The 27,407-nt window shown below is 41.5% G+C and overlaps 3 protein-coding genes and 1 long non-coding RNA gene across 7 annotated transcripts in view; 3 read left to right on the plus strand and 1 right to left on the minus strand.

Annotated features, from left to right (window-relative positions):
* LOC137472785 (uncharacterized) overlaps window positions 1-16,709 on the minus strand; it is a 32,761-nt gene extending 16,052 nt beyond the window's left edge. For both annotated transcript variants that reach the window (XR_010998416.1, XR_010998415.1), the window contains exon 1: window positions 16,389-16,709. This is a non-coding gene — a long non-coding RNA (uncharacterized lncRNA). The remainder of the gene's footprint in view (window positions 1-16,388) is intronic.
* LOC137472781 (interleukin-8-like) lies at window positions 797-3,651 on the plus strand. The gene is made up of 4 exons (XM_068188141.1): window positions 797-952; window positions 1,596-1,734; window positions 2,661-2,744; window positions 3,338-3,651. The coding sequence occupies exons 1-4, from the start codon at window positions 889-891 to the stop codon at window positions 3,411-3,413; spliced, it is 363 nt and encodes a 120-aa protein (XP_068044242.1). The 5' UTR covers window positions 797-888; the 3' UTR covers window positions 3,414-3,651.
* Window positions 9,237-12,629, plus strand: LOC137472782 (interleukin-8). Of its 2 annotated transcripts, XM_068188143.1 has the most exons (4): window positions 9,237-9,502; window positions 10,270-10,405; window positions 11,159-11,242; window positions 11,805-12,629. In XM_068188143.1, exons 1-4 carry the CDS (start codon window positions 9,442-9,444, stop codon window positions 11,833-11,835), a joined length of 312 nt encoding a protein of 103 aa, XP_068044244.1. In that variant the 5' UTR covers window positions 9,237-9,441; the 3' UTR covers window positions 11,836-12,629. The 2 variants fall into 2 exon arrangements, with proteins under 2 accessions (XP_068044244.1, XP_068044245.1); XM_068188144.1 differs by lacking the exon at window positions 11,805-12,629 and having other exon boundaries at window positions 9,238-9,502; window positions 11,159-11,797.
* A 6,338-nt stretch (window positions 16,710-23,047) lies between the features above and the next one.
* LOC137473422 (alveolar macrophage chemotactic factor-like) lies at window positions 23,048-25,008 on the plus strand. Of its 2 annotated transcripts, XM_068189228.1 has the most exons (4): window positions 23,048-23,211; window positions 23,351-23,477; window positions 23,549-23,632; window positions 23,993-25,008. In XM_068189228.1, exons 1-4 carry the CDS (start codon window positions 23,157-23,159, stop codon window positions 24,009-24,011), a joined length of 285 nt encoding a protein of 94 aa, XP_068045329.1. In that variant the 5' UTR covers window positions 23,048-23,156; the 3' UTR covers window positions 24,012-25,008. The 2 variants fall into 2 exon arrangements, with proteins under 2 accessions (XP_068045329.1, XP_068045328.1); XM_068189227.1 differs by having other exon boundaries at window positions 23,549-25,008.
* The last annotated feature ends 2,399 nt before the right edge of the window (window positions 25,009-27,407 follow it).

Consider the following 27,407-nt stretch of genomic DNA (forward strand, 5'->3'; position numbering starts at 1 on the left):
GAAAAAGACACTTATGACATGTGTTTATCTGCTGTCTTAAACACCTATGATTATTCTAAATGCACGAGGTTAGAAAGAAAAACAAGCAACTTCCTAAGTGTTTATTTTAACCAGGTATCATTACAGCCGTTACTGCCAGATACTTTCTCCTTTCATATTCTGATCAGATGAAAGTTTCAGAAGAGCTTAAGTGACTTTGGTGACAATGCCTCAGTCATTTTAAGCTCACAATTTCCTGCTTAATAACTAGAGAGACTTCTCAGTACAGAATAAATCATCTAAATCCCTTTAGCCAAACTGAAAAAGACAAAATCCTTTCAGAGAACGAGAGAAACTAGTTGTGTCTTGTCTTCACAAAACACTGACTAAATAACTTCATTGGATTCATACCAAAATGTAGTGTGTATGATTGAGATAAAAAGTTCTTGTAATTATTCTGGGTGAATGTTTTTGCACAAGGCACTTAAGCATGATGCAGAGAGCTGAACAGAAGTTGTATATTCACAGAGGAGGAAAAAAGTCTCTTTTATTTTGGCTCGGAGAGATGTCTGGCAATGTTGTATTGATTTCCAAGTGCAAGCTTAGTGTTGTTGGCTAAAGCCAATATCCCATGAAGAAGTGCAAAGAGAAAGTGATGGATAACAATAACCATTTAAAGAATGATTGAAAATATACAGTAGCAAAAGCTAGGGAAGTTTGAAGTGCCACTGAATGGAACTGCATAGAGGTTTGGGTTTCTTATGCAACACTCTCATGTGTTAGGAAACCTGCATGTGCAGAACCCACTTCTCAGCACTCAGGCTGCTGGGAGCGCACCTTTCAGGTATAAAACCTGATGGGAAACAGCACCAGAGCAGTACCTCTGTCAAGAAGAAAACGTGCACAGCAATGGATGGCAAAGCTGTTGCTGTGACTTTGGTTCTCTACTTGGTCTCAGTGGCAGGGTCAGAAGGTAAGAAAATTATTTCCTAAAAATCATGTAAGCAGTTAGTAAGTATACGCATGCAAATGCAAGTGGGCTTATGCTATGTCCATGATGACTTTTTGCAAGGGAAGTGCATCCTCAAAAAACTGTCATTCAGAAGTAAAAAGGATCATTTGTACCTGTTAGGATGCTGTGGATGCTTCCAGGAGTAAAATATGCTTCTGTCTGCAAATGAATTTATTCCTATGCCACAATATATACTTGTCTCTAGATTTTAATTAGTGCTTGAATTAAAACAGGACCTTTTCCCCTAAATATAGATCTTCTTTTACAAATAATAATTTTATCCTTTTTGCGATTTTACTCTTGGTAGGCAGGTTGATGACACAGCAAGAATTATCCTGTTTGCAAGCACGAATAAGGAATATGAGCAGATGATCATGGCAGAAACTTAGCAATCCAAGTTTAAATTCAAATGCACCTGCACGCCAACAGCTCTGAAAATGCAGCTGCTGTCTTGTCCAGATGCAGTTACTTTTATCTCAGCATCCAGCAGATCAGAGTGTCTGAGGAACACTAATGAGGCTACAGGAAAGAATACAGCTTGCTTCAGGGGAGCAAATAAAGACACTGTTCATGTACCTAGAGATAACAGAATTTTGTTCCACAGGTAAGGCCCTGGAGAAGACAGATGAAAGAGGCTCCCAATGCCAGTGTATAAGCACTCATTCCAAGTTCATCCCTCCCAAGACTATTCAGGATGTTAGATTAAGCCGAAGAGGACCTCACTGCAAAAATGTGGAAATCATGTGAGCACATTTCCTAAATAGCACCTTGTTTCCTACAGGAGGAACCGACCCAGCATTTCTCATCCTATTTACCCATGTACTTTAAGTGGCAGGATGTTTCCTTAGCAAAGACTCAGAGACATCAAGTATCAGGAATGAGGCCTTATGTCCAAAGGAATAAGCTAATTCCTAGCTAGTGCTATAAGCAGCTTCCAGACAGTGTTTTAAATCTCTTTAAACAACATCAGAGGGGAGAATTAGATTCCCACAACACAGAGCACAATTAATAACTTAGACATTGAAGAATCAATCAAAGATGCAAATTTGATCCTCTTGACATGAATTAAAACAATTTCCTCTGACTTTGCCTGCATGTGGCAGGCAAGTTTGAAAGGCCCCAACTTATTTCCTGTGTCAGAATTTCACATGGAGCATTTCCCTGTTTGAGGAGTGGGGAATTTGGATTATACTCCATGTGGATACGAAACAAAAGATACAGTAAGCTTCATTTAAAACCACTCCTGGAACTAGTCACAGGAACCAGGGCAGTGCAGTCAGTAAACAGAAGGGCACTGTCAGGCTTTTATTCTTTCACAATGGTTTCTTAAGCAAATAATGGTTTGTGCAGCACTGCATGGCATCCCATTCCACCTCACTACGAATCAGTAATTTAAGCCAGGCTTGGTTAAAAAAAACACTTTTCAAGATAATTAAGTTCCTGAAAGATCTGCTAAAATATGGCCAGATAGAGAACTGAAACCAAATAGAAAATTCATTAGGCTCATTATAAGCATACACACCTGTACTGACATCATTCATAAAAACCCCAAAACACATAAACCAAAACCAAACAGGTCCTTTATCTACTGGCTAAGAGAAATTTCCAGCCATTAGGAGAAGTGTGAGGGACACACCTGGCCTTAACTTCTCTGCTCCTTTCTCGGCAGAGCTACGCTGAGAGATGGCAGGGAAGTGTGCCTGGAGCCCACTGCGCCCTGGATCCGGCTGACTGTAAAGGCTCTGCTGGCCAGGTGAGCTGTTCCCTTTCTATTAAAAGCTCATTTTAGAAGACTACTTAAATTCTTGGCATGCAAATGTTCACCCTCTTCAAGCATAGGTAATGCTTTCCATCAGCTCTCTCTAAAGCATTATTTCTACATGCCTAAGGAGCGAAATAGTTTCCTTTGATATCTTCCTGGTGTCTTAAACCACCCAAAAGACCTCTGCTGAGAGACAGCACATTTTGTGTGTTTGACATTTACAAAAATCAAGGTCTCAAAAACTCACTTCATCTTTATGGGTATAACTCAGACATGCAGCTGGCATTTCCAAGAGCTTTCACTGCTGTAGACAGGGACAATCAAATCCCCACTTTGCACACAGGCAGATGGAAGTTCTTTCTGTTGGACCAGTTCATGCAGGAACAGTTTTGATTTTGGTTTTGTTGTTTCTTTTTTTTTTCTTTTTTTTTTCTTTTTTTTTTCTTTGCACAAATGTCAGTTGGTTGGTACTGTAAAAATAAGTAATTAATGATTGGTGAGCACTTACTGCTCTCCCTTAACTTGTATTAATAGCAATTGTTTCTTTAATTTCTGAATTTACTTTATACTTAATCTAATTACAGGACCAGGGACAATGTTGAGTCACCAGTCAAAGAAAAGTCAAGGAAGAATAAACCTTGGATTTCTGCAAGGATATGAAATGAGAGAAAACTTTGCTGCTGAGAATGCCATCATTTCTGATGAGAATGCCCCCTCTGCTACATTACTACCATTGATTATTTTTCTTTCCCTGGGATGGTTGCTGATTCATCTTATTTTCTTTGCTGTCTCTCTCTCTAAACTTCTGTCTGAGATAGATCAAGGAGTTCAAAGTTAATCAAAGTGTTTAAGTGTTGTAAGGATTAGAATAAACCAGATGAAATTAGTTACCCCTAAATGGCCTTACTTAAAGCAGAAACAGAATGGATACAATTAGCAAACACATGAATAAACATAGTAAGGAAGCATCTGTGTAGCTTTGAGGAAGTCATCTCTCATGCCCTTGTTGCAGTTGTTCGAAGGTGAAAACAAGACATGGATGTGGCAGGTCTCACAGGTAGAGTCAAACAGCCTTTCTGAAATCTTTTCACGGCCCTCGCTAAACATTGGAAATAATGAGGCTAAGAAACATGACTTGGAAATGGATAAGTAACAGGTGAATACACAGAGATGAAGGGCAGAATGAAAAGATCAATTTTCATTGATACAGGGACATCACCCATGGATTCTTACATGAGCTTGTGTGGGGCCCTGTCAGGTTTGGCTGTCCCGCATGGGATCTGGGAAGGTCATTTGCCATGAGCTGAAGTACTCTGGAGATGCTAAATGATGATGTAAAAACAAGGCTCATTCATAAAGAACTGCAGAAGGACCTTGGGAGAGTCATTGATTAGGCAACAAACTACCAGGTGAAATTCCCTGCAGGAAGTAGCCAAAGTGATTGACATAGGAAAAAAATTACAAAGCTCCTATAGAAGTAAAACATTCTAGGTTGACCATCAGCACACAGGAGAGAGATCTTGGGGTGATGCTGGGTGTATGATAGGAATATCAGATCAGGAATGAGGAGTGTTTATAAGTGACTTCAGCTAAACGGGATTTGACTGGGTGTAAAGAAGATGCAAGCACGCATGGGCTGATACCTAAAATACCTCCTGTCTCATCAACAGTTCCAAGTCACTGTAAGCCTCAGGATAAAGACTGGGAGCTCAGGGCTTTCAGAAGGAAGCAGCTAAAAATAGACTACATCACTCTTGTTACTTCTGTTTGTTGTGCTGCAGTTTCCACTCACAGACAAGAAGATTCAGGCAGAGAGACACACACATACACATAGACGCCAAGAGAAGTTTAGACGTCATATTTCCAAAGAAAATAACATATTATTTACGTCAATATAACAGAAAATATTAGGTCATTTTTTTTCTCTCATGTTAGTTCACAGATTAGTCTGAGTTGGAAGAGATCCAGAAAGATCATCAAGTTCAACTCTTAGCGAAAGGCCAATATGGAGATTGAGCCTATGACCTTGGCATTATGAGCACCATGTTCTATCTGGCACCCTAATAGACCACATTTTTGTTAAATAAAAGGATTTTGCGGCTTAGGTATTTATTACGTGTTGTTTTTCCAGGGTCATGCTTATATGGCTAAACATTAATCTTAATGTGTCAATCCCATTGATTTGTTGTTAATTTCTTTCTATAGTCAAAAAGATGTTTTGTCTTAGTGATTTGCTTCACACTGTTTATGGCTGGCCATATAAATCTAATCTCTGAGGTAGAAGGTGCTGAAGTGCATATTCTAGCGGCACTCATCAGACTAGACACACATGGTGAGAGTGATGGAGGACTCAAAAATGCCACGAGTGCCCTGTGGGGTTCAGTCTTGTGAACACCAGGGTGGGAGATGGGGTTTGATGTTTGAGCCCCAGCAGCCCACCCACCAAAGCAGTTGTGGACTCAGACCTGAATCCATGAGCTGACTGAACATATCCAGTGTTCCTTCCTGCTGCTGTACCATTAGGTTTTGGTAAGCAGCAAGGTTTTACCTGTCCATCAGTTTGAGATCCATTGGATCATCAAATTTACATATTACAGCTGTTACACCAAACAGATCTCACTTATGAGAGTCAGAGATGAAGGTGGGATGTGTCTTATGGCCACCAACCACTTCTAATTTAATCAAAAGTTCCTGGCAGAAACTTCTTAAAACTTACCATGTGCTTCCTCCTGCCACTTCCAGGTCTTACTTGCGTACTCAGAAAATGCATCTGGCCAAGCTGATGAGAGGAAATGCAAGTAAGCAATAAATACAGCCTTATAGGGCAGGTAAAGCCCGGGTGCTGGTGCCTAACAATTCTCTATGTGGACTTAGTATCTCTTCTGTTCATACCAGGTAGATAAATTTTATTTGTAGTATGTATGTAGATAAATTTTATTTGTAATATGTGTCTTATTTGTTAATATTTTCTAGTATTTTTTGTTAACAGTACAGGTGATATTAATGCATCCTTTTCTTATATTAATTTATACCTTATATTAGAATTTTCAATACCTTTTCATGCTGAGTTGGAGCAAATTAAACGTATCATTTAATCCACAACAATTTTTAAAGTGGAAGCTACAATACAGAATTGAGTCTTTTCAAGCAGAGCCGAAATACATATCTAAAATAAATATGCAGTAACATACTACTGTTTTTATAAATACATATATTAAAAGGCAAATCAACCTAAAAGCTGTACTGCTACTTGTGATTCCAGAGGGATTCAGGAAAGTCCAGCACTTACTGTGATCTGACTAAGGCTACATAACCATCTATATTTAAACACTGAAGTTTGAAAAAACCCCACAAGCTGATCTAAGCCTTTCTCCTTTCCTTGCTACCACTTCCTCCTATAGCAATTCTGATGTCTAGCAGATATTTTGCTTTTTACGCGTCTGTTCCCTAACCTTTGCCTAATTGCAGACTTCCACAAGTGTTTGCACAACATTGGGCACAGCTTCTGAGCAGCGGAAGTGATTGTTTCCCAGCTCCTGTATTTGTTCCTTCAGCCCTCTGCAGCTCAAGTAGAATGGCAGCTGAATGCCAAGGCCCTTGTGAGGAAAAGGAGGTGGTTTCAGAAGACGGAGTGAGATTTTCCCTGGGTACAAGAGTAGCTGGAACAGAGGACACAGAGGAGGCAGGAGTTGAAAGACAGGCTGAGCCCTCATTCCAGCAAAGGCTTTGCCTCCTGGGCCTCTTGGTCTTATGTGCACAAGTTCTCAAGGGAGAGGATGGAATTTGTCTAAAACCAGACAGATTCTTAATTTTGTCAGAGTAACTTTATCAGCCCAGGAGCTGGAGCATTCATTCCTCTGGACCTGGAGCGACTCAAACCAGTAATGGTCTGAAGCTCAGCCTCAGTACACCTGAATCCCCCTTAGCGTGTCCCTTGTACAGGGGCATCCTTTGCTACATGCAAAGATTAACGGATCCCAGTTAAGATCCTAAAAGATGCCCTTTTGACTTTTGTGCTTATTAGACAGGCTGATGAGTCATGACAAACCACTAGTTTCCATCCTGCAACGTGGGGAACACAAGCTATATCCTGCCTTAGAACATAGGCACGGGAGGTATTTGCTTCCTTTTCAGCAGTCTTTCAGTAGTCAGACTGTTGTGTAAGTGTTGTTTTGTTCACTGCCAGCGTGATTTTTACAGGGTTTAGCATGGAAGGTCTCTGCTCGCGGCAGTATCAGCTCACTCAGTGACGCAAGCCTTCCAAAGGAGCAGCAATTCCATTTGCACAAGTCATCTCTGATGGCTGGCAGGGAAACAAGCTGCCAGAATCCCATAATGGATTTGCAGTTCCCATGACAAAAGCCTGGATGAGATCCTGGGAACAGTGCTGAAGGGATGTAGGGAGAACTTGGGCAAAACATGGCACTCCCAGAAATGCAGCTTAGGAGTGCCCGTCCTTTGGGTTTGATCTCATGCCTCGACATTTTCACATCTCAATTTGTCTCTCTTACTCCCCCTTCACACAGTCCCAATGAAACTGTAAGTTTGGTAAAAAAGTGCAGGGGTTTATATTCCATTACAAACATCCTGCTCTTTTGGACAGACACTCACTCTTAGTTCAGATCAGGGCTCATCATAGGTGGAGCAGGCTCTTGGCTTCACTTCTGCCCTGGTGATTTCTGCAGATCCATTACTGCCACATGCAGGAAATAGCTGAGCCTGGTGGTCACGAGCACAAGCATTCACTGATTTCACTTGGGGATTTGAAGGGGAATTCTCTTTTATTTCCTCTGCTATTAATAACATTTCAACACACTCCAAAATTATATGATAAGGCTGCAAATATTAACTAAGAAAAGTGTGATCTCTAATAAAACGTTAATTTAACCTCTGTGTGTGTGCATACATATGTGGAGACACAGAGAGAAATCAAAAGAAAAATAAACCAGCAAAACCTTCCAAGTAAACTGGTTAAAACTCCAACATCTAAAATCTGGCACTAGTGAAACCACACATTAATATAATACAACATATACATCATAATAGAACATAAGCAATAAAACATAACCCTAAGTTCCTAGCAAAACCCTCTCCTGGTTCACACCTTCAGAGAAGTAAATGTATTTTTCATTGAAGTTCGCTAAGAGACACAGCTACGGAGCAGCACCATCAGGAGTCAGAATCAGTATCTTTTGTCAACTTGATACTCACTGAGAGGTAGGAGAGACAAAGCTGCTGGATCTTTTCCTGGGACAGCCCACACAGCAATAGGAAACAAATGAATTTTTATCACAAAGTTCCTTTTATCAAGTTAATGACACGTGGTACAAGGAAACTTCAATAAATTATGGGCAAACTATTCCATTCTTACTGTAAATAAATTGCAATGCTTTACCTGCTAAAGATGATCGAGTTTTTATTAAGTCCCTAGATATGGGGAGAAGTACCTCATTCAATCCACAGATCCGAAAACCACAAAGCTTTGAGTTTGAAGATAACAGGCAGCAAAATTCATCATGTCAAAACTATGATGTTTTTACTGCACTGAAACAGAAGGCTTTCTCCTAATCACACATATTCTAGCTGGATTTGAAAATACAGATCTTAAATTAAGCAAAATTTAGCATTTGAGCCTGTCTTCCCTTGGAATTGTATCCCTTGCAAGGTATTATCCACAGCAACAGCAAATGAAAGCTCAGCATTCATACAAGGTTCTCTAACAGAAAAGTCTGTACAGAGCCATAATTCTCACTCTTGTGTCCTTTTGCTAGGACCTAGGGTTGCTGTCACTGAAAAAGATTTCAGAAAATACTTATTAAAAATGTCTGGACTTACAGAGAAAACAAAATCAGTTGTGTTCAGCAGGTCATGCTGTTTGGTTTGCATATAAAGCTTTCTCTGTTTATCATTCATTAACATGTGTAACATGGAAAGTACAGGCATGATTTTCAAATCCATTCAGAATTCAGTATCTGCTTCCCACAGAAAGCTTTGTATACTGCAGCCTCAATTCCTTGTTAGCCACGAAGAATTAGTGATTAATTTACTTTGTATCATGCCCCTTGAACAGAGGAAAAAAATAACTAAAATGAAAATCTTTTATGTCAAAATAATTCTGAGGTAAAATCCTGACCCAGTAAAGAGCTTCTCAGTAATTTCAGCACTGCCTGAATTCCACTCTGGTGGCTTGTATCGGGTAAGCAGAAGCTGTCACCATAAGTGGGAATAAGAAATTTAGTATCTCAAGTATAGACCAGATACATCTACAAAGAACAGTTATAACCCCGAAGAAAATAATAAGTGACAACATAAATGTAACTGAAACCATTCTAAAGTTGCAATATTAAATAAGGATATGCTTTAGGAAAAGCACAAAATTTACAAATCTACCAAAATAATTGGAATGTGTGACTATTATATTTTAATAAATTAATCCATTGTATCATTATCTGCAAAAGAATTCCTCGTCATCTAGGAAGAAGTTTCACAACAGTCATGTGACTCATTTTTACTGCATCTGGGAAATTCCTCTAACGCAATCTCCATGCCAGCAGAGTACAGAGGCTGGGCACAAAACAGTATATAAGCAGGAGTCAACAATCCTCACACAGCAGGAATCAACAATCCTTTGGGACTCCAGCTCACAGAACTAGACCTAAACAAGCCAGCAAAAAACTCCTGTCCAACCATGAACGGCAAACTTGTAGCTATCCTGGCTCTTTTCCTGATCTCAGCAGCTGTGTCTCAAGGTAAGCAAAGCTTCCCAAAGTCCCCTTGGCTGCAACTTTACCGAAGCATCAACTGAGATGCTTGTCCTTGCAGAGTAGCTTTCTATTTGTCTCACTGAATTAGTTTCTTTTGAGAGATTTTCAGCATCTCTCTTCAGTCTTAAATCTACTGTGTAGACCTTGGACTGAAGAGTTACTGACATATTGTGGGAAATATTTTAAGGATGCAACTTGCATTTGCTTTGTTTCTGTTTCTATTGAAGTGTATGTGGCTAGAAACAGATTTTTGTTCTGGGGTGTTTTGATGTTTCTCTCCCTTCCCACAAAAATAACAGTTTATCATCTTGTATTTGTTGCTTAGTGCCATGCCACCTAAAGCAAGTAATACACAGTTGGAAAGGGAGAGCAAACAATTTAAACACAGAAACATGGGCAAACCTCCAATTAATGAACAAATCTAGGGCTCTGTCTTCTGCAGAGCGGCCAAGTTTTTTGATCCAGATATTAAAACAATGCAGTTAAACATACTGTGTAGTCACTATGGTTACTAACTGCAAAATACGTGGGTTCATTTTAAGAAGATTTATTAATTTAGTTTCCAACATACTTGGGCATCAGCTCCCCTGAAACCTAAGTAACCCTCCCTTATAACATAAGTATTTAGATAGCTTGGACAAATGCAATGTTTTAAATGAGAATGTTGTTACAACAGAGCAGCTGTTCTTTATGTCTGATACATGGACCATAAGAGCACCTGTCAAAGCACAATCTGCCTTTTTTGCTCACAGGTAGGACCCTGGCAAGGATGGGAACCGAGCTCCGATGCCAGTGCATAGCCACTCATTCCAGGTTTATTCCCCCAAAATCCATTCAAGATGTGAAGCTGACACAGAGTGGCCCCCACTGCAAGAATGTTGAAGTCATGTAAGTAGCTCTGCAAGAGGTTCTTTCCTCTTCCCCTGCACTGCCGACACTGCTGCTGGGCTTTTAGGCTTCACAAGTACCACAGTCAGCATGCTGACCTCATGCAGCTAGACTTGGCTTTTGCTTTGAGAGGGATGGTTTTAAGTGAAACACCCTGGTTTTCATCATCTCTATGACCTTACATATCCCTGAACCGACCACTGTCTATCTGTCAGGGAACATATTAAATGTTTCTAGTAGTAGGACGTGAATTTCATGGACTTGTCAGGTCTTAGTACACAAGGTAATGATTTAGTTTGAATCCTGCATTTATGAGGCAGGCAGACTCAAGGAGAAAAACTAAGTTCCAATAAGCAGATTTAGGGAAACAGTGAACCAACCTAACTTGATATGAACAGCACAAAGGCACTGAAATGTTAAAGTCCTTATTCTGCTCAAACACCTTTTCACCACTGGAGGTTTCAATCGTTGTGTAAGAAAGCTTTAGTAATATAAACACATCCAAAATAAGTATTCATATATAGAGGGAAAGATTTTTGGGAATGTGTGACTGCTTTGAGAGCAGACAAAGAGACTCACACAATTCTGGATGGTCTCCTCAGTTTTCAACACATAAAGCAAAAGAGCCAAGTCTAACCTAGAGTAGCTGGGATGAATTTATACTATCTGATCTAAAAGTGCAAGATTACATTCTGTGAGTAAAACAAATCCATGTAGTAGTTTCCTGACTTTTCTTTATTCCCTTCTTTGCAGAGCTACTCTGAAGGATGGCAGAGAGGTGTGCTTGGAGCCCACTGCTCCCTGGGTACAGCTGATTGTAAAGGCAATTTTGGCCAGGTAAGTCCCATTCCCTGTCTGTCTGGGCAGTTGAGTGGCAAACCTCCCAGAAAAAGCCAGTTTGTAGGATTCCATAGCGATACTTCCCATCTTTCTTAATCAGATTTAAAGAACAGGGAAGCTTCCTGCTTAACTATAGAATCAGTCTTAATTTTTCTGGCTGTGCTTCAGGGTACTTGCTCAAGCTGGTATTTCACTACTTAATCTCTGAGTGCCACCAACTCTGTCTGCAGGGAAGCACAGAAGTGTTTTTCTCCCTTTGAAAAATAAGGCCTTAAAAAAGTCATCTTCCCCTTACTTAGTTGCTATTTTTGAGCTAACAAGGCTCTTGCTGTGAGGAACCACAGAAGCTCGTGCTGCAGAGGTTTCCCAGCTGGACACCAGGCATGTACACACTGGCATTCCAGCAGTTGCTTTCGAAACATCAGCTTTATTCTCCCTGTGCTTCAAGATAGCACAAAGAATTGGAAAGAGACCTTGCATCCTAAACTGTTTGAGCAACACTAAGCAGTGGTAACTTGAACCTCCTTTTAAATTATTCTCTTCCCTCACCTCTTAACAGGGCTCAACACAATTCTGACTCTCCTCTCTAAGAAACACTGGGACAGTAAAAAATCCGGGAACTCGTTCTGCTCCTCTGTCAAGAGAAACGTTTGGAAAAAGCATCATTCAAGCAGTGCACCGTCTTCCACATCCTGCATCAGTGTGATGATGTTAATTAAGGATGGGTTTATTTATTTATCTATTTATTTAACTGTGTGTATTTAAGGAAGTCTTTCACTATGGTCAGTGTTGTCCATAGGACATGCTGCCCATGACACTGAAGGAAAAGTGGTTTGCTGAAGGATATTGAGAACCTTTGGCAGCCTCTTTAGCCAAACATATGCAGTGAGGTGCAATGCACCTGCAGCACAGCTTATTTACACTAAGCCTGATAATTTTGCTATTGCACCAGCAAACTGATGAATCCTCTTGCTCCCCTGGAGCACGCCAGTATGTTGTGTCAACAACAGCTTCCTGAACCACAGTCAGCCTGTGGCCAGACTGTGAACTGTAATGTCTAACTTGAAAAACCTATCCTACAGAATGTATAACACTCTATTTGGTATTTATGTATTGTGATTTCCGTGGTATTTATAAATGTATTTATTGAGCAGTTGCTATATAAGAAAGCAAACAATTATAATTTATTTAATTTCTGCTGGATATTTTCATTTCTGCTATTCATTTCTGGAGAAATATTCACAATCTCATTACTCTGTACTTGATTGTATGTCTAATTAGCTACCCCATCAGCTAATGGAAAAAAACCCATATTTTACATACCTAGAGATTGATTATGAGAATGTAATTATTCCTAAAAATGTACTATTAAAAGTTTTATATATAAAAAACTCATTTGTTATCTGTTTGATCTTTTAAATGTTCATTTTCTTGATTTGAAAATTCTGCTCTATTTCTGCCAGCCTGATTTCTGGAACAGAAATGAAATTTTTTAAGTCCATGGTGCCATAACTCCCCCTCTTATGGAAACCTGGCACTCCTGACTACACTGACAGACTCTTAGGATGGGCTAAGTGGCTCACTCTCCTCTCTTCAGGCTGTTCCCAATCCATGGGGACTGGTGGGCTCTAGGGCAAGGCCGCTTCTTTAATTCCCTTTAAATCCCTTTAATTCCAGATAAAAGGGTTTTAACCTCAGATGCATAAAACCTGCTAAACGTCCACTTCAGCCTTGCAGTTTTAAATCTTTACTACAGCAAAAGGCCACTATCTGACCCCCAAAATGGGAATTTGTGACCTTTACTTTGGATACCCAAAAAGCAAGCACTTATCCTGGTGTAACAACTGCTTCCTGTTCTGATCCCTGAAATGCAGTGTGCTGAACACATGATGCCTGCCTCTCTTAAAAACCTTCCAGAAGGAAACAGGGAATAAGAGAGAAAGGGCATAAGCTTAAAGACTATTGTTTTTAGTGAGAGCATAACTGTTTACTTGAAGGATGCACACTCTTATTTCACTTTTATCTACAATCTAGGTAGTAATAAAACAACAGAGGGATTTTTGCTGGGTAACTTCGTGATCATAAAATAAGACAGCTGTCTCTGGCTTGTTTTTTCTTGAAGACCCTTCTCAGTAAGCTTGATGCCAGTCCTCTCCTTCACCATTGTTATTTTGGCATCAGCTGAAAGAGTTCTGGCACTTTAAACAACGTGCCCTGTGGCCCTCCGGCTATCAGGCCATGCAGAAGCCACAGGGGAGAAGTGCACACTTTGGAAACACACAGACCGTGCAGTCAGTGTCTGTGTGGGTACCTGTGCACATCTGTGGAACACAGCAGGCAGCTGGCCAGCGGGTGATTAAGGGTCAGGATATTAGCATCACAGGGAAAGGACGGACCCTGGGATTTCACTGCCGCTAACTACGTGTTCTTGTCCATCTCCTCCTTTTCCCAATCTCATGAAAGTTTCTGCTCCCCTCGGTCACTTCATTTAGCATCTAAACTGTCTTTCTACAAGACTGTCAGAAGACCATTCCACTTTACAGCTGCTGGGTGCATTCATCACTTCCCTTTCATTTCAGCGCCTTCCATGTAATGAAATGCAGCAGAGGTGTTTACGTATCCTTTCTGTCCTTTGCTATTCTCTTGGCTCCTTACTTTACCTTCCCTTCAAACCACTTTTATTTCCTTCTTTCATTTGGGGGGCAAGAGAACTGGCAACTATCAACTGACCAAGCAATGACTTCCTGTCATTTCGCTATCCTCAATCTCCCCTTCCCATGCCTGGTTGCTGGAGTTGTGCTCTTGTATGGAGAACTGCAAATTGTCCCCTCGAGTGTCTGTGGTTGCTGTCCTTGTAATAATGGAAGTACATTTCTCTCTAATGTATAAACACTGCAAACTATAGAGGAAGTCATGGGGAGAAATACTGGAAAGTCCCTGAAAAATACTTCTAACTCTTCCTTAGAAGTACAGGGAATGCAAGCATGAGTTTCTCTGCCTCAGTTTCTCTGTCTGTGCTGAATATTGGCTAACATAAACATAATGTTGGCTAACATAAACATCCTGGTTTTGTCTTAGGTGACAAACGTATGATCCCTGCTTTACTTGCTTTTGATTATGGACTGCTTCCCATGCTAAAATGACTGCTTTTCTTATGCTCTTATCACGTAACAAGGGAAAAATCCCATTTCCCCCAGGAAAATTACACGTAGGACAGACTTAATATTGCAGATGTGTTTCAAGCATTTATTCTTGTTTATAACAAGCTATCACAAGCAACTCTACAGGAAGTGGATCCTTTGGAAATGACACAAATAGCCATGGAAACCTTGGGGTCAGCAAATAGGCTTTTTTTTTTTCTATGTGCACAGGTGAAACAAGAATTTTGCCACCTACAAAAATAAGCCTGAGATCTCTGCTGTTGAAAACTGTCATGAAAATTGACTTTCATATTACCTGCAGTTAAATTACTTCTAGTAACAACCATTGGTGCCAGTCAGTGCAAAGACTACTTCACAATTCCTGTGGAGTTCTGGAGAGGAAGATTCTGTGGAAGAATATGGAAGATTATAGGTATAACCAGGCTCACTGATACTGCTTCCTCTGCCCTTTCATGAAACAGACAGCAGTGTGACATCTCTACAATCTTCTGCGGGCTGATTTCAACATAGCTATGCTGAATAACTTTTCATCACCAAAAAATATTAATTATTTTAACAAGCATCAATCTCTGATACACCCACTTATCTTATTCCATGGAAGTTCAAATTCACAAGAAATGTGATCAATATTTTTTTGAAAGAAAAGGGTTGCACAAGCTTTCCCAGAACCCATCTCCACTGACTCAGCCAAGGACGCTAGCAGAAGTGTGAAGTAAGACTGCACCACCCAAAGAGCACATTGGCAACTGCAGTATCAGTCTGTCAATTTCTCCCATTTCTTACTAGAGGACAGGTGAACTGGGGGAAATCTAATCTTTTTATCTTTTGCAGAAAACTTTTTCATACATAGACACCCTATAAAAGTCTATGGTAATAAGAAGTCGTTAGGCAAGTGGCTTGAGAGTATATTTGGACCCAGTTAACCAACTTACCTCCAAAGGAGCCTTCAGTTTTTGAGAAGGAGAATTAAGCAGCTTTTTTGACTCAGCTAAAAACAAAATAAAATTTTAAGCTCTGAAGCTGCATTCTCACTGCACTCCTAAGATTCATAATTTCTAGCTTTTTCCTTGAAATAATTTTCCAGAATCATGAAAGCTTCATAGCTCGAAAGAGAAGCAAATGAATAAGTCCACCCTCTTAGCCTGATTATTTTATTAAAGACGTGTATTACATGTTTACACTGAAATAAGGAGGCTTCCAAGACACTAACAATTCTTCTTTTCCTCTTCTGTTTTCAAGGTCACATTTTTACAAGTTTGCAAGCAGACAGGAGAATCAGAATTTGACTGTTGTGCTAAAGCCAAAATGTCAATAAAATTGCAGAAGCTTGAAATACCATTTCTGTGTGAAGTATGTCTAAAGCATCAGTGGCAGATTTCATGAAGAGTGAGACATGACATGCGAATGAGAGCATGGACCACGTGGGCTTCTTTTTTACTTGATGAAGAACTTCTTGAAGGAATAAGAATGTGTGAGAATGTGTGTGGGGGAAAAGCACAGATGAAGCAATTACAGTGCAGTTAAAAGGCAAGGTTTCTAGCTGAAAGCCAGTAACTATTCATAGGTACTCAGAAAAGCACAGCCACCTGCCATAGCAGCAGATAATTATAAGCAATAGATGAGTGACTCCTGTTCTCCCTTTGGTCAGGCTTCTGCAAAAGTAGAAAGTAAAGGAGGAGCAAGCCCAGAAAAGGACCAATGAGCAGAACTTGAAACACCCCCTGCCATCTATTGCTCTTACTGAAAAGTAAGAGTTTGTCCATGTAGGTGTCAGACCTTTGTGTGAAAGGCACTTAGTCACTCAATACAAACAGTGAAGAGAAAGTGACTTGCCAAAAAGCCTGACTCTTTGAAAGCTTTGTCTTTGACTTATCAATAGCCAATAAAGGAATGCACAGCCACCCAGCTGGTTCATTGCTGAGCCAGACATTTCCAGCAGAAGACTAATAATAAAGCAAATAAACCTAGGTTTGCTATCTTACTGCATCCCTGTGGTCAAAAATTCCATCAGCTCCTCATTTTCTGCTTTCTTCTCTGTTTGGTACTTCACCTCTGACAGCAAACCCCGTCATCCTGCAAAAGAGAAGCAATTGACGTAAGCGCTGCTCACCGTGAGCACAGTCTCAACGAGAAGAGCCAAAGAAAACAGGCTTTGTTGTAGCTGGTTCGTGTTCAACACTGCAGCTTCACCCATTCCTTGATATCACCTAGGAAAACCCAAGTGGTTTTTGCATACACAAATCTTTCACCAAAGCCAGCAGGAGACTCAGCTGAGGAAGGAACATGCGAAAGAACTGTCAATCTACCTGACCTGTTGGCAGGCCAAATGCTGGATTCATTTCCATGCCAAAAAAGTTCTCACAATACTATTCCTGCTTGGAGGAAAGGATGAGGGAAGAGCATGCAATGTCTTCTGATACTAAAATGACTATTAAAAAAACAAGAAGAAAATGCATGAAAAGTACTGTGTACACTTTGTTTCAAATGGTGTAACCAGGTACCGGGAATACAAGCCAGAACCATCCAGATGGAAAGGCTGCTGGTGGAACAGTGCTTCCTAGAAAAATGAGGATTTGAACAAACCAAAAAAACCTCTTTAGAAAGCAATCATTTTGTCAAATTCAAGCTTGTATTCAAGCGCTAAGGGCAAAGTTCATCTAAATTAAATTAATCTTAGCTCGCAACAAAACAGTATTTGGAGCTAAGCGAAATTATTCTTTTCAGTCAATATCCTGATCAATTTCATTTTATGGGGACTTTCACTGTTTAGAAGAAAACCAAAGTTAAAAATGCTGAATTTCAATTAAATTAAGGGTTGTTTTTTTTCAGTAGCCTGTTTTCCATGGAATGCTCCTAGCTTGCTTACTCTCCTGCCACCTCAGTTGGCTCCTGACAGCAGCACTCACTAGCAATTTCAATTTCTTAGATCTTAAGAAAGAAAAAATCCTTTGCTCCTGTTTGTTGCCGTAACATTTAGCGCAATGTGTTGGCAATGCCCTGTACCCTGTGTGTATTGAAGCAATTTGGAGTCACACTGACTGGAAATTTTAAAAAAAGGAAGAGAAAAAAGAAAGAAATACAAGATAATAGGGAAGAAAACCATTGACAATAAACTCAGTGGTGATCACATTTACCAAAAATGTTATCAATGTGTTTCCTCCAAACACCTTCTTCTCTAAACACCTCCATATAACAAGCTGAAAGGATACATGTCCCTCTTGCTGCTTTGTAGGCTATTTTGGATAATTCAGTGACAAGTAAGCAAATTCACTGGTATTATTTTTCCTTCCTTCCAACAAATAGCAGCCATTTTTTGTTGCCAGGAACAATCCAATTCATTGTACTGCAGAGTACAAATACACTGGAGTCTGAATCTGCACATGGCACTCAAAGGGCTGTAAGAAACTGTTCCCTGAGATGGCAGCTTCAGTGTCTCCTAGGCTGTAAGTCAAGTATGACTTCTTGGTTTTTCCTTCATTGCAACACAAGCAATGAAAGTAACAGACAAGATTGAAGTCTGAGTGTCATGAGAGAAGACTTCAAAGATTTTGTGATTATTCCAATGAGCATTCCCGTTTTCTTGTGGTCAGATGTCTCGTGTCACTGTTTTCCCAAGTGATGCCATCACTTTAACCAAAAGACCACAACTATCCAAAGCACACTCCCAAAAATTACTCAGCTCCACTGAGACTGAAAACTGCAATTGCCTTAAGCCATGTTAGGGGGAATGTTGGTTTTGGGGCCTTGGATTGGGTTTTTTGGGGTGAATAGTTAATTTTTTAAGAAATTCCTATTTTCTTTACTTTCAACTCTCTGCAGATGGAACAAATGTTATTGTATTTATTTTCAAATGGATCTTTTACAAGTTGACTGAAATCTTTGTTATGAAACATAAACTTTAAGGAATTTAGAGATTTTAGAGGAGCTAAGATTTTAGTTAGAGATAAGCCTTACTAGAGTTAATTAAAATAAATGAGTAGGCCTGATGAAGTTAAGTGTTAGTAGTTAACTAATAATTGATTGTTTGTCAACACAATGCTTAGTTAGCTGGGTTTATAATGAAGAATGTAGAAACTGACAAATAGCTTTTAGGAACAAGACAATTGTGGGCCTTCTCTGTTCTGAAACCAATTGAAAACAGGGAATGGGAGTTCTACCAAGGTTCATTTGTCATATTTGCATTGAAAAGGTAGAAAGGTCAGAATGAGGAAGACTTCATTTACTTCCTCATTTTGGGACCCCTCCCCATGAAAGGGATCACCGACCCATTTCAAGGAACAATCTACGCATGCTTAATAGCTTTTGAAACTATTAGCATATGAAGTGAGGAATGGGATGTACCAAAATTATGAATATGTATTTGTATTTTGGGTATCCAATACTGGTATGGATAAAAGGACTCTGTAGTCATCTGAAAGGTGCAGTGTGTATTTGGGAGCTATCCCGTACGCTGCCTGGTGTCGTAATAAACATACACTTTCTAACTTTAAACTGTTAGGGAGTTTTTGTCTGTCACAGTTGGATATCGGTACTAGATCAATATCCATATTTCTTTAATAAATCAGCTACAAAGAAGTTCGCACAAAAGTTCGGACAAAAGCTTGCAGGCAATTCGTAGGATGAAGAGCATTTTCTGCTTCTGCTAAGGCCAAGAGTAGCTCTTTCTGCTACTATGATGACCTCAAAGGCCTATCAGCTGAACAACTATGTGGGGGTGGAAGGAGTCACACAGTTGTAATCTTTGTCCAGGATCTGCTACTAAAACGCCAGGAGATTCTTCCCCCTCAGCAGAGATAATTGCTTAAAAAATTGCTTAAACAATTGGGTCCCAAACTCAAAATAAAGCCTCTCCTGTCCTTATATCTTAGGTGTAAAATGCCAGAACCAGTGAGTCCACCACCAGCCACTCACTTTTTGGGAATTGTTATACATGCAGGAGTCGCACTTAGTAAGGTGACAGTGAAGCCACAGTCTCTGCAGTCCCATCAATGATCTCAGAAAAGGTCAGTTGGCACCTGAAACTGAGAAACAGAGAAACGATGGCCAAACACACAGATTTCAGAGCCAACATGTTCTATTTGCCAAGGTAATGCCTGAGTAATACAAACACATTCCTTTCAGCTATCAACAGTGTGTGTGTGTGTTCACGCTCTGATTCCCAGCAGTGGGCACGGGTGAAGAGCCTCTAACTCTGGGGAAAGGAAACAAAAAAACCTAAGGGCTCCTGAATGTTAAAGTTAGGTGGAGACACAGGAAGGAGGGTGGGAAGATACTGGGCATCATTTGCCATAGATCATTACTTTAAATGTGAATTTTCACATCTCGAAAGGTATTACAGAAATGAGCACACAACAATGTGTGATGTGCGCCATGATGCAGCTGGCAAAACGGAGTTGGGATTCTCCATGACACAAGGTGAACAGCAGGACACTTCAATCTCTTACATATTCTGGAACTATTTTCAAAGGCATATGGACTGGAAACATTTCAAAACTTGAGAAACACACAGGAAAATTGAAGGAAATTAAACATCTGATAGATATAAAACTTACTTTGCACGAAACTGTAGCTTGAAATTTGGTTTCTGCCTCCAGCAAATATGTTTGTACTTCATGACAGAGCTGGATCCACAGGAAGAATCATAGGTGCTAGGGAGCAGCACCTCATCATAGCCAAGGAATACTATGAAGCATACTGGTATAGATAAGAAAGGTAACATGATGAAGATGAGAGGATATCAGCAGTCCATACCCTCTGACTTTAGTCTGTACTAGGTAGCAGTGATTTGACATTTCACAGATCAGAACATGAATCATTCCTAATAAAAACCCTGGAGGAAATAAGACTGCTCCTTCAGAGACTGGCCATGTTAAATGGTTTCTAGGCCATGATGAAAGTTCACCTTACACTTAGATCTGGAACACATCCTCCAAAGTAATTCTCATGCACTTAGGAGAAGTCCTCACTTGTTGTAGTGAGACAACTCTTGTTTAATTGTCTTGTAGTTCTCCTGGGTCTGCTGCCAGTGAATTGCTCCCACTACAGGTGCCAAGCCAAATAAATACCTGCTGTGGAAAGGCACACAGCCATCTGCAACAAAGCAGCCAAATCACTTCCTGCATGTAATTGATTAAGGACTGGACAATGTGAAGGCAATTGAACCATGAGGTTTATTCTCTTTACGTACCTATTCAGGGCCCGCCTGAGCTGGGACTGCTTTCTGTGTCCCTGTAACCCCAAGACCCATGCTAAGGACACTGAGAAATTTCATGGAATCACTGAATCCTGGCATATCTTCACGCAGCAACTTCTGCTAAAGAGGTGGGTAACTTGAATGAGAACTTCAGTGAGGCAGATACAAACCTTGTGGTGAGTTCTTTCCCAGCTGCACTGACACCACCACTCACAATAACTAATTTAAACTTAATTCAAGATGATCTTCAAGGTTGCCTTCCAATCCAAACATACATCCAATCCAAAAATACAGATAGAATTCCATGATTCTATCTGTACCACCTGCACTCAGTGCATGGCAAACTTATCTATAATGAAAGAGATAGGGCAGCAGGCAGGGAAAAACTCAGCTTTCTAAAGTGATGCTGTCTGCTCCCTATCTTTTCCGTACTTGCTAAAGGAACTTTGCCAAAGGTGGTGAAGGGAGACAGCGCAAGGGTATAATTCAAGAGAGTTCCTCCACAACTCAGCCTTGCTGCTGCTGTCATCTGGACTGAAGAGACCTTACTCACATTCCCACAGAAGGGATCTAGAAGCAATCTGAAGTCTGCAGGTACAAAGCCTTGCTCAGGCAGATGGTCTTGCATGTTGAAATAGTCCCAGGAGACACCCATTTCCCTTGTTCCAGGACTGTTTGTGCAAGCACTGACTCAGAGGACCAGGCTCTGTACCATCTGATGCAGCGCAGCGTGTCCAGGACCTGATTGCTGCTCCTCTTGGCACCCGGCTCTGAGGGAGAGCTGGCTGCAGAGTTTCACACATTGCTGCTCCATATCTGAAAACAGCCTCACACTCCAGACCCCAGGAGACATCTGGAATTTCCTCAGCAGTAACCACTGTGGAATGAATCTCATGGGTCTGTTCTTGTGAGCAGTCATGCAAGCATAAAGCCAAGTGCTGTCACGTAAACTGTCCTTACTCATGTGTACTGTCCAGGAACAGTGTGTAATCTGACTGCGCACGAGTGACAATGAATGATTGCCCCCCACATCCACTCAGAGCTGGATCTGCCAACGATAGCTGCACTGACCTGAAGCAGATTTTTTGTGCACCATCCTACCTGCTCATTGCCTCAATTTGTTACAGCTGGGCAAATCCTTCTTCCTGCAAAGAACATGGCTCTTCCTTGGGACAACCATATAGGGAACTCGCAGACCAAGGCTTGTGTGGCTATAACATGGAGAGAATGGTGATTCCACCTCCATGATCTCAAGGGATCTCAAGGGATCTCAGTGAAGGTTTCTAATTAGTGGCTTCCCCTAAGCTGACCATGGAGCTTCCTTCTAAGACCAAGCTAAAAGCCAGATGCTTCTAAGGATATCGTTACCAAGCTGCATCTGGAAAGAGGTCCAAATTAATCATTAGATATTTCCTGATAACATGGGGCAATCTGTATTTGCTTGTGACATACAATATTCCCACAAGGCTGATCTCCTGAAGGACTAAGTCAGCAGCAGTATGAAGCAGCTGAGCTGTAGATGATGAAGCCCAGGAATTAGAGTCTTTGTGTCCCATCAGCTTCCTCTTTGCTTAATCCCTATTTTAGGACTGCTTTACACGCTGTATCTTATCTGTTTTGGGTCCTGACTTGGTTTTGTCCTGCCTCCAGCCTGATCCTGGAACAAATTGATTTGCTGAACCCCCACTCCTGTTCACAAAACTCTGTGGAAGAAAACAGATGGGCTAAAAAAACAAAAAACAAAAAACAAACAAAAAAAAAAAACCCCAAACCAAACCCAAAAGACAAATAAAGTTCAATATTATATTTCTTATTAGAACTTATTACAAAAGAAAGTGTGCTGACCAAAACTGATCTAAACCTATGTGTAAATAAATTTTTTAAAACCTGCATCTGATTTTCATTAAAAGCTCATAGAAAACTGTTATTTTGCTTCTTTATAACTGACCTTAGCAAAATGCCTTGACAGGAATGAAGAAAAAGAGTGACCTGTGTGTGCAGAGGAGTGGAAGTGTAGGTATGTTTCAGTAGTGGAGTGTAGGTATAGAAACCTGAGGGTCTCCTAGTCGCAGGAAAAAAAGATTTCCGGTTTTCAAAAGCTAGGTAAATAAAGAGGTGCTCAGGGGAGCAATGCCCGCTGAATAAGAGTGCGTGGTTGCACACGGTTAGGCAGCAAGGCAAGCTCCAGAATGCAAATTCCCCTTTAGCTCAGCACCGTGCACCCTGAAAGCTAACGGAGAACCCCGACAGAAAACCCGCCGCTCCTTTCGGAGAATGGGGTCCGAGCAGACGCTGGGCGATTTTCGGGACGATGCAGTACCACGCTTCCCTCGATCCCAAACCTGAGGGAGCCGCTGTGCCGGCAGCGGCCGCTCTTCTCTCTCCGCCTTGCTCCTTTAGCGGCACACACCCACCGATGGAAAGGAGCCAACGGGGCGCTGCCCCCCGGCTCCACTCCGGGAAATTCCCCGGCAGCTCCCGGCAGGGAATAAAAGCACGGGAGGGAAAGAGGGCCGCATCGCCGGCTCTTGCACCCTCTCCGCCGCCAGCACCAGCCATGAACCCACACCTCCGCCTCCTCCTCCTCCTGGCCGTCGCCGCTCTATGCCAAGGTAAGCGGCTTGGCCAGGTTACCTATCCGTCCGTGGCCGGGCCTCGGCAGGGGTGCGCGGGGGGCCGGGCCCGTCAGGGGGCCGGGGGGTTTCGGGAGACCGCGGACCCGAGGCTCAGAAGGCTCCTCCCGCCTGCCAGGTGGGCCGCTGGCCGGGGAGCTGCGCTGCCGCTGCGTGCGGACCGTGTCCGAGGTGATCCCGCCGAGGCGCCTGGCCCGCCTGGAGTTCCTCGCCGAGGGGCCGCACTGCGCCGTGCCCGAGGTCATGTAAGTGCCCGGCCCCGGCCCCGGCCCGCCGAACCGGCCCCGGCCTCACCCCCTCCCTGCCTCGCCCGCAGAGCCACGACGAAGCAGGGACAGATGATCTGCCTGGACCCCGCCGCACCCTGGGTCAAGCTCCTGGTCACCAGGATCCTCCGCAGGTACCTGCCGGGCCAGCTGTCGCCAGCACTTGGGGCCAAAGTTAACTTTTGGAGGGGCTTTAACCCAAGAGTAATGAGCCACATTCTGTTATTGATTCCTGTAGAGAAATCTGGTTAGTTACAGCAAAAATGTGTCCAGATAGTGGCTTCTTTGTTGGGGAAGGGACAGCCCAGCAGGTTATCAGGGACAATATCCACAACAAATGCCTGATTAGCTGCAAATCTAGCCACAGTACGTTCCATCACCACCATCAGGCATCTTTTCCACACCTCCTATGGGATTTATTATCTGGTGTATGCAAGAAAACTTATGGAAAATTTTCCTGGCTGACTTTACAATTTGAATTCTGCCTATTGCAGTTCATCCAACAAGCTCTGAGTGAGGGAAGGAACACCTCAGAATGAAGTTACCTGTTTGCCACAAGATACCAGGAAACAGATGCTATGAGACCACAATAGCTCAGCTCTCTAGTTTTGATGGGTTTGTAGATCAGAGGTTCTATTTTTCATTCCCTCTCCTCATGTTTGTTATTGCCTTATCCTATGCATGGTTTTATTGACTGAGATAAAGTGATGGAATCCATTTGATAAGACAGTGGAAGCTTTGCTGGACACCTCTCAGCAACCTTCTCAGAACTTGCTCGACCTTTGTGCAAGCTCCTTCTTACCAAATATTGCTTGCCAATAGGTCCCTATAAAACAGCATTAATATCTGAAAAGAAGATGGGCCCACCGTGAAGATGATTTTGCAAATGTCCACAAAGAGTGTGACAGAAGAGGTTTGAACGGATTGTGCTGATGATTGGGGGTAACCCTTCTGTCAGGAATAACAAGAGTGCTGTCGGGCACTTAACATTACAGTGCCTGTTCAGGATTACATGGGAATAAAATCTGATTCAGGCAAGAATGTTTTACTGAATCTCTTTTTCCTACTCTAGCTCTCCAGCCTTTAATGCAGAATGCCTCAGACCTTTTTGCACAATGTACTGTCTCATGCGATCACAGATTTTTCCTCTGAGGTCTTTCTTCCCCTATACAATACTTAGAAGAGTTTAATAATTTCTATGAAATTGTGGGGGTTTGTGCCATGACTGGTTTGGTTTTTAACCAGATAATGTTGAGGTTGGTTAGTTGGTTTGTTTTTAAATGAGTTTACATTACAATATTTGGTCTTTATGCACAAGATGTAAATGAACAGTAAATGTTCTGGAGAGACTTAGACATTTTATGTCTACTTGCATGACATAATGTCATAACTCATAAATAATAACTAATTTTCATTATTCTGCTGTGGAAAATTGTATGTAAAGAGGTGGATTTCTCATGATAATGTAATGAAATATACGATGCAATAAAAACGTTTTCCTGTTGAAAAATATCCCGGGTTTTTGTGAATTCCATGTTAAATGGAGCTGTGTACCTGTTGAGCTAAGGGAATGCAGGGAAGCAGTGGCCTCTGTATACCCAGGGATTCCTGGACAGACCTGCAGATCAGTTCTCTCTGAAGTGTGAGGGGCACTTTGTGCCAAGCAAATGTGTTTCTATATTCAGAGGAACATTACTTAAACGCTCTGATGAGAAGCTGATCTGAGCTGCTGATATGAAGAGAGATTAAGCCCAAGATGGACGTATGGAACCCAGGCACACCCCTGCAATCTGCAGGAATTTCTATTCTTTCTATTCTTCAGCCCACCTTGAAGTGGGCTGTGTTTAAAGTTAAACGCATTTTGCTGGGTGGGAAGGAGTAACAGTGTTTGCTATGGTAAGAAACAGTAAAAGTTGCAACAGTAAATTTTTTTCCAGAAGAAAAATGGTTCGGGCCCCAGCTGTAACAAGGATCTCTTGCTCTTCTGAAAGCCAAGAATCCCCGTGTCTGGATTCCTCAGTGCACATTTCTAGGAGAAACAATCTCTTCTGTCACTAGGTACATGTTACTTGTTTAGTGACAGACAAATCTACTGAAATGAAATGAAATCCACATGAAATCCAATAAAATCTCATCTGAAAGCACACCCACATCTTGGCCTTGATGACATGGGAGAGTCATGAGTGTTCTCCTGTGACACCTGAAGAAAGCTGGCTCATCCCCAGAACATGGGACAAACAAATGAAGGTAAATATGGAAGTCTGTCTCCTTTACACACCCAGGGGTAGAGAGCATGAAAAGTTCTTCTGTTTCCTTGTGAATTTCCTTGTAAATTTTTTTGCTTGTAAAAAAAAAGGTGATCTTTTTCCTTGCCATTTAAAGGTGACCTGAGACTGTTGCTCCCTCTTCAGAACCTTGAGAAAGTCCTGTCTGCACTGGCCACCTCTCAACAAACTCCAGTGTGTCTGCACACATAATGGCTTTCCCCCTGGGAATGGTGTCTGTCTGAAATGACCACATTGTCCTGTTACACCATGTCTGTCTCAGGAACAGCCCAGAGAGAGCTACACCCAGCTTCACTTTACCAGAGCAACAGATATTTGCAAAATCCCAAGGCAGATTTTTCACTTTCCCTGCCTAGTACACACCAAAGGCCGTGACTAAAACACCGACAATGACTGGATTCTTTCAAAAGCTGAAAAGTATAACTTACCAACAGGAATAGATGACTATTTTAATATGCCATTTTTGAAAACTGTGGCTCCGTAAAAACTTCTGCAGTTCTTCCTTTCTGCTCTATGTCATATGTTTTTCTTCAGATGCAAGTTAATAGACTAAAACAGCAATGGAAATATCTTGTGCAACTCCGGATTTTTGCCTCCCACCCAGTTTTCAGCAGGAAAGTACATTGCCCAAGAAAAAATGCTAGTAAAACAGGACAAATCAAAAGCCTCGCAGGTTTTTAAAGTCCTCATGGGGCTCAGGAATTGTTATCATCTGTTCTTTGAAATTCTGAAGGTATTAAGCATGAATAAAGTTAATCTTCACAGCACCCTAAGATATTCACATAAGTGCCTGTAGATAAGTCAAATGTACAAAGTCACAGTAAGCCTATCACTACAACTTAAAACTACATATAACAATTGAAATTGTGTGGGTTTTTTTTGTTTGGTTGGTTTTTTGCTTGTTTTTCCCCCCTGGAATTGAAAAGAGCTTTTGGTTTCCATGTAAAGTTCCAGCTTTGAGTAAATAGCATGTTTTGTGCTATATTGTAATGAACTTGATGAACTGAAAACGTTTATAAAATATTTGGAGGAATGCCTGGGAAGCTGTTCAGTTCTCCTTAGCTGCAGACCATGGAACCAAATGCTTTAATGGAGAAATAAACATGCTTACTCTGCAAGGGTCCTCAAAAATTATGATTGCCACCATCTGAATAACACATCAGTCATGTGTAAAGACCTGTCTAGGAAGGCAAGAAAAATCTTTGAAAAATATATTCCATTTAGCATCAAAAATAGAGGAACACCCGCTTCTGCAAAAACCCAGCCAAACACCTTGCTCCCTGGACCTGAGCTCACTGTCCTCTTCCCCACAGAAAGAGTACACTGAGAAGTTATCACCCGCAAAGACAGTAACAATTATTATAGAATTTGAGGGTTTTCACCACCGCTATTTGATTAAAGCAGTTGAGCACACTGCAAGTGATGGCGCTACACTAAAAGGGGTTTCCACAGTCAGGATAAATAAAAAGCAGGTTCTTATGCCCCCTGCAGAAACGGCTTGGCACAAAAAAGAAATGGCATACAGGTTTTCTTAAAGCTCCCCTGCGGACTGCCGAGATTTACCTTAAGGATGAGCTTCTCCCGCCCTTAGCTCCGCCCGCCCCTCAGCATCACCCGTCCGCCG

The sequence above is a fragment of the Anomalospiza imberbis genome, chromosome 4 (genome assembly GCF_031753505.1).
Source record: "Anomalospiza imberbis isolate Cuckoo-Finch-1a 21T00152 chromosome 4, ASM3175350v1, whole genome shotgun sequence".
In the NCBI taxonomy this organism is placed as follows: domain Eukaryota; kingdom Metazoa; phylum Chordata; class Aves; order Passeriformes; family Viduidae; genus Anomalospiza; species Anomalospiza imberbis.

Coding starts and splice junctions, on each gene's coding strand:
- LOC137472781 (XM_068188141.1), top strand. CDS start 889: ATGGATGGCAAAGCTGTTGCTGTGACTTTGGTTCTCTACTTGGTCTCA. Junction 1,735..2,660: donor TGCAAAAATGTGGAAATCAT/GTGAGCACATTT, acceptor CTTTCTCGGCAG/AGCTACGCTGAGAGATGGCA. Junction 2,745..3,337: donor GTAAAGGCTCTGCTGGCCAG/GTGAGCTGTTCC, acceptor ATCTAATTACAG/GACCAGGGACAATGTTGAGT.
- LOC137472782 (XM_068188143.1), top strand. CDS start 9,442: ATGAACGGCAAACTTGTAGCTATCCTGGCTCTTTTCCTGATCTCAGCA. Junction 9,503..10,269: donor CTCAGCAGCTGTGTCTCAAG/GTAAGCAAAGCT, acceptor TTTTGCTCACAG/GTAGGACCCTGGCAAGGATG. Junction 11,243..11,804: donor GTAAAGGCAATTTTGGCCAG/GTAAGTCCCATT, acceptor ACCTCTTAACAG/GGCTCAACACAATTCTGACT.
- LOC137473422 (XM_068189227.1), top strand. CDS start 23,157: ATGAACCCACACCTCCGCCTCCTCCTCCTCCTGGCCGTCGCCGCTCTA. Junction 23,212..23,350: donor CGTCGCCGCTCTATGCCAAG/GTAAGCGGCTTG, acceptor CCCGCCTGCCAG/GTGGGCCGCTGGCCGGGGAG. Junction 23,478..23,548: donor TGCGCCGTGCCCGAGGTCAT/GTAAGTGCCCGG, acceptor CCTCGCCCGCAG/AGCCACGACGAAGCAGGGAC.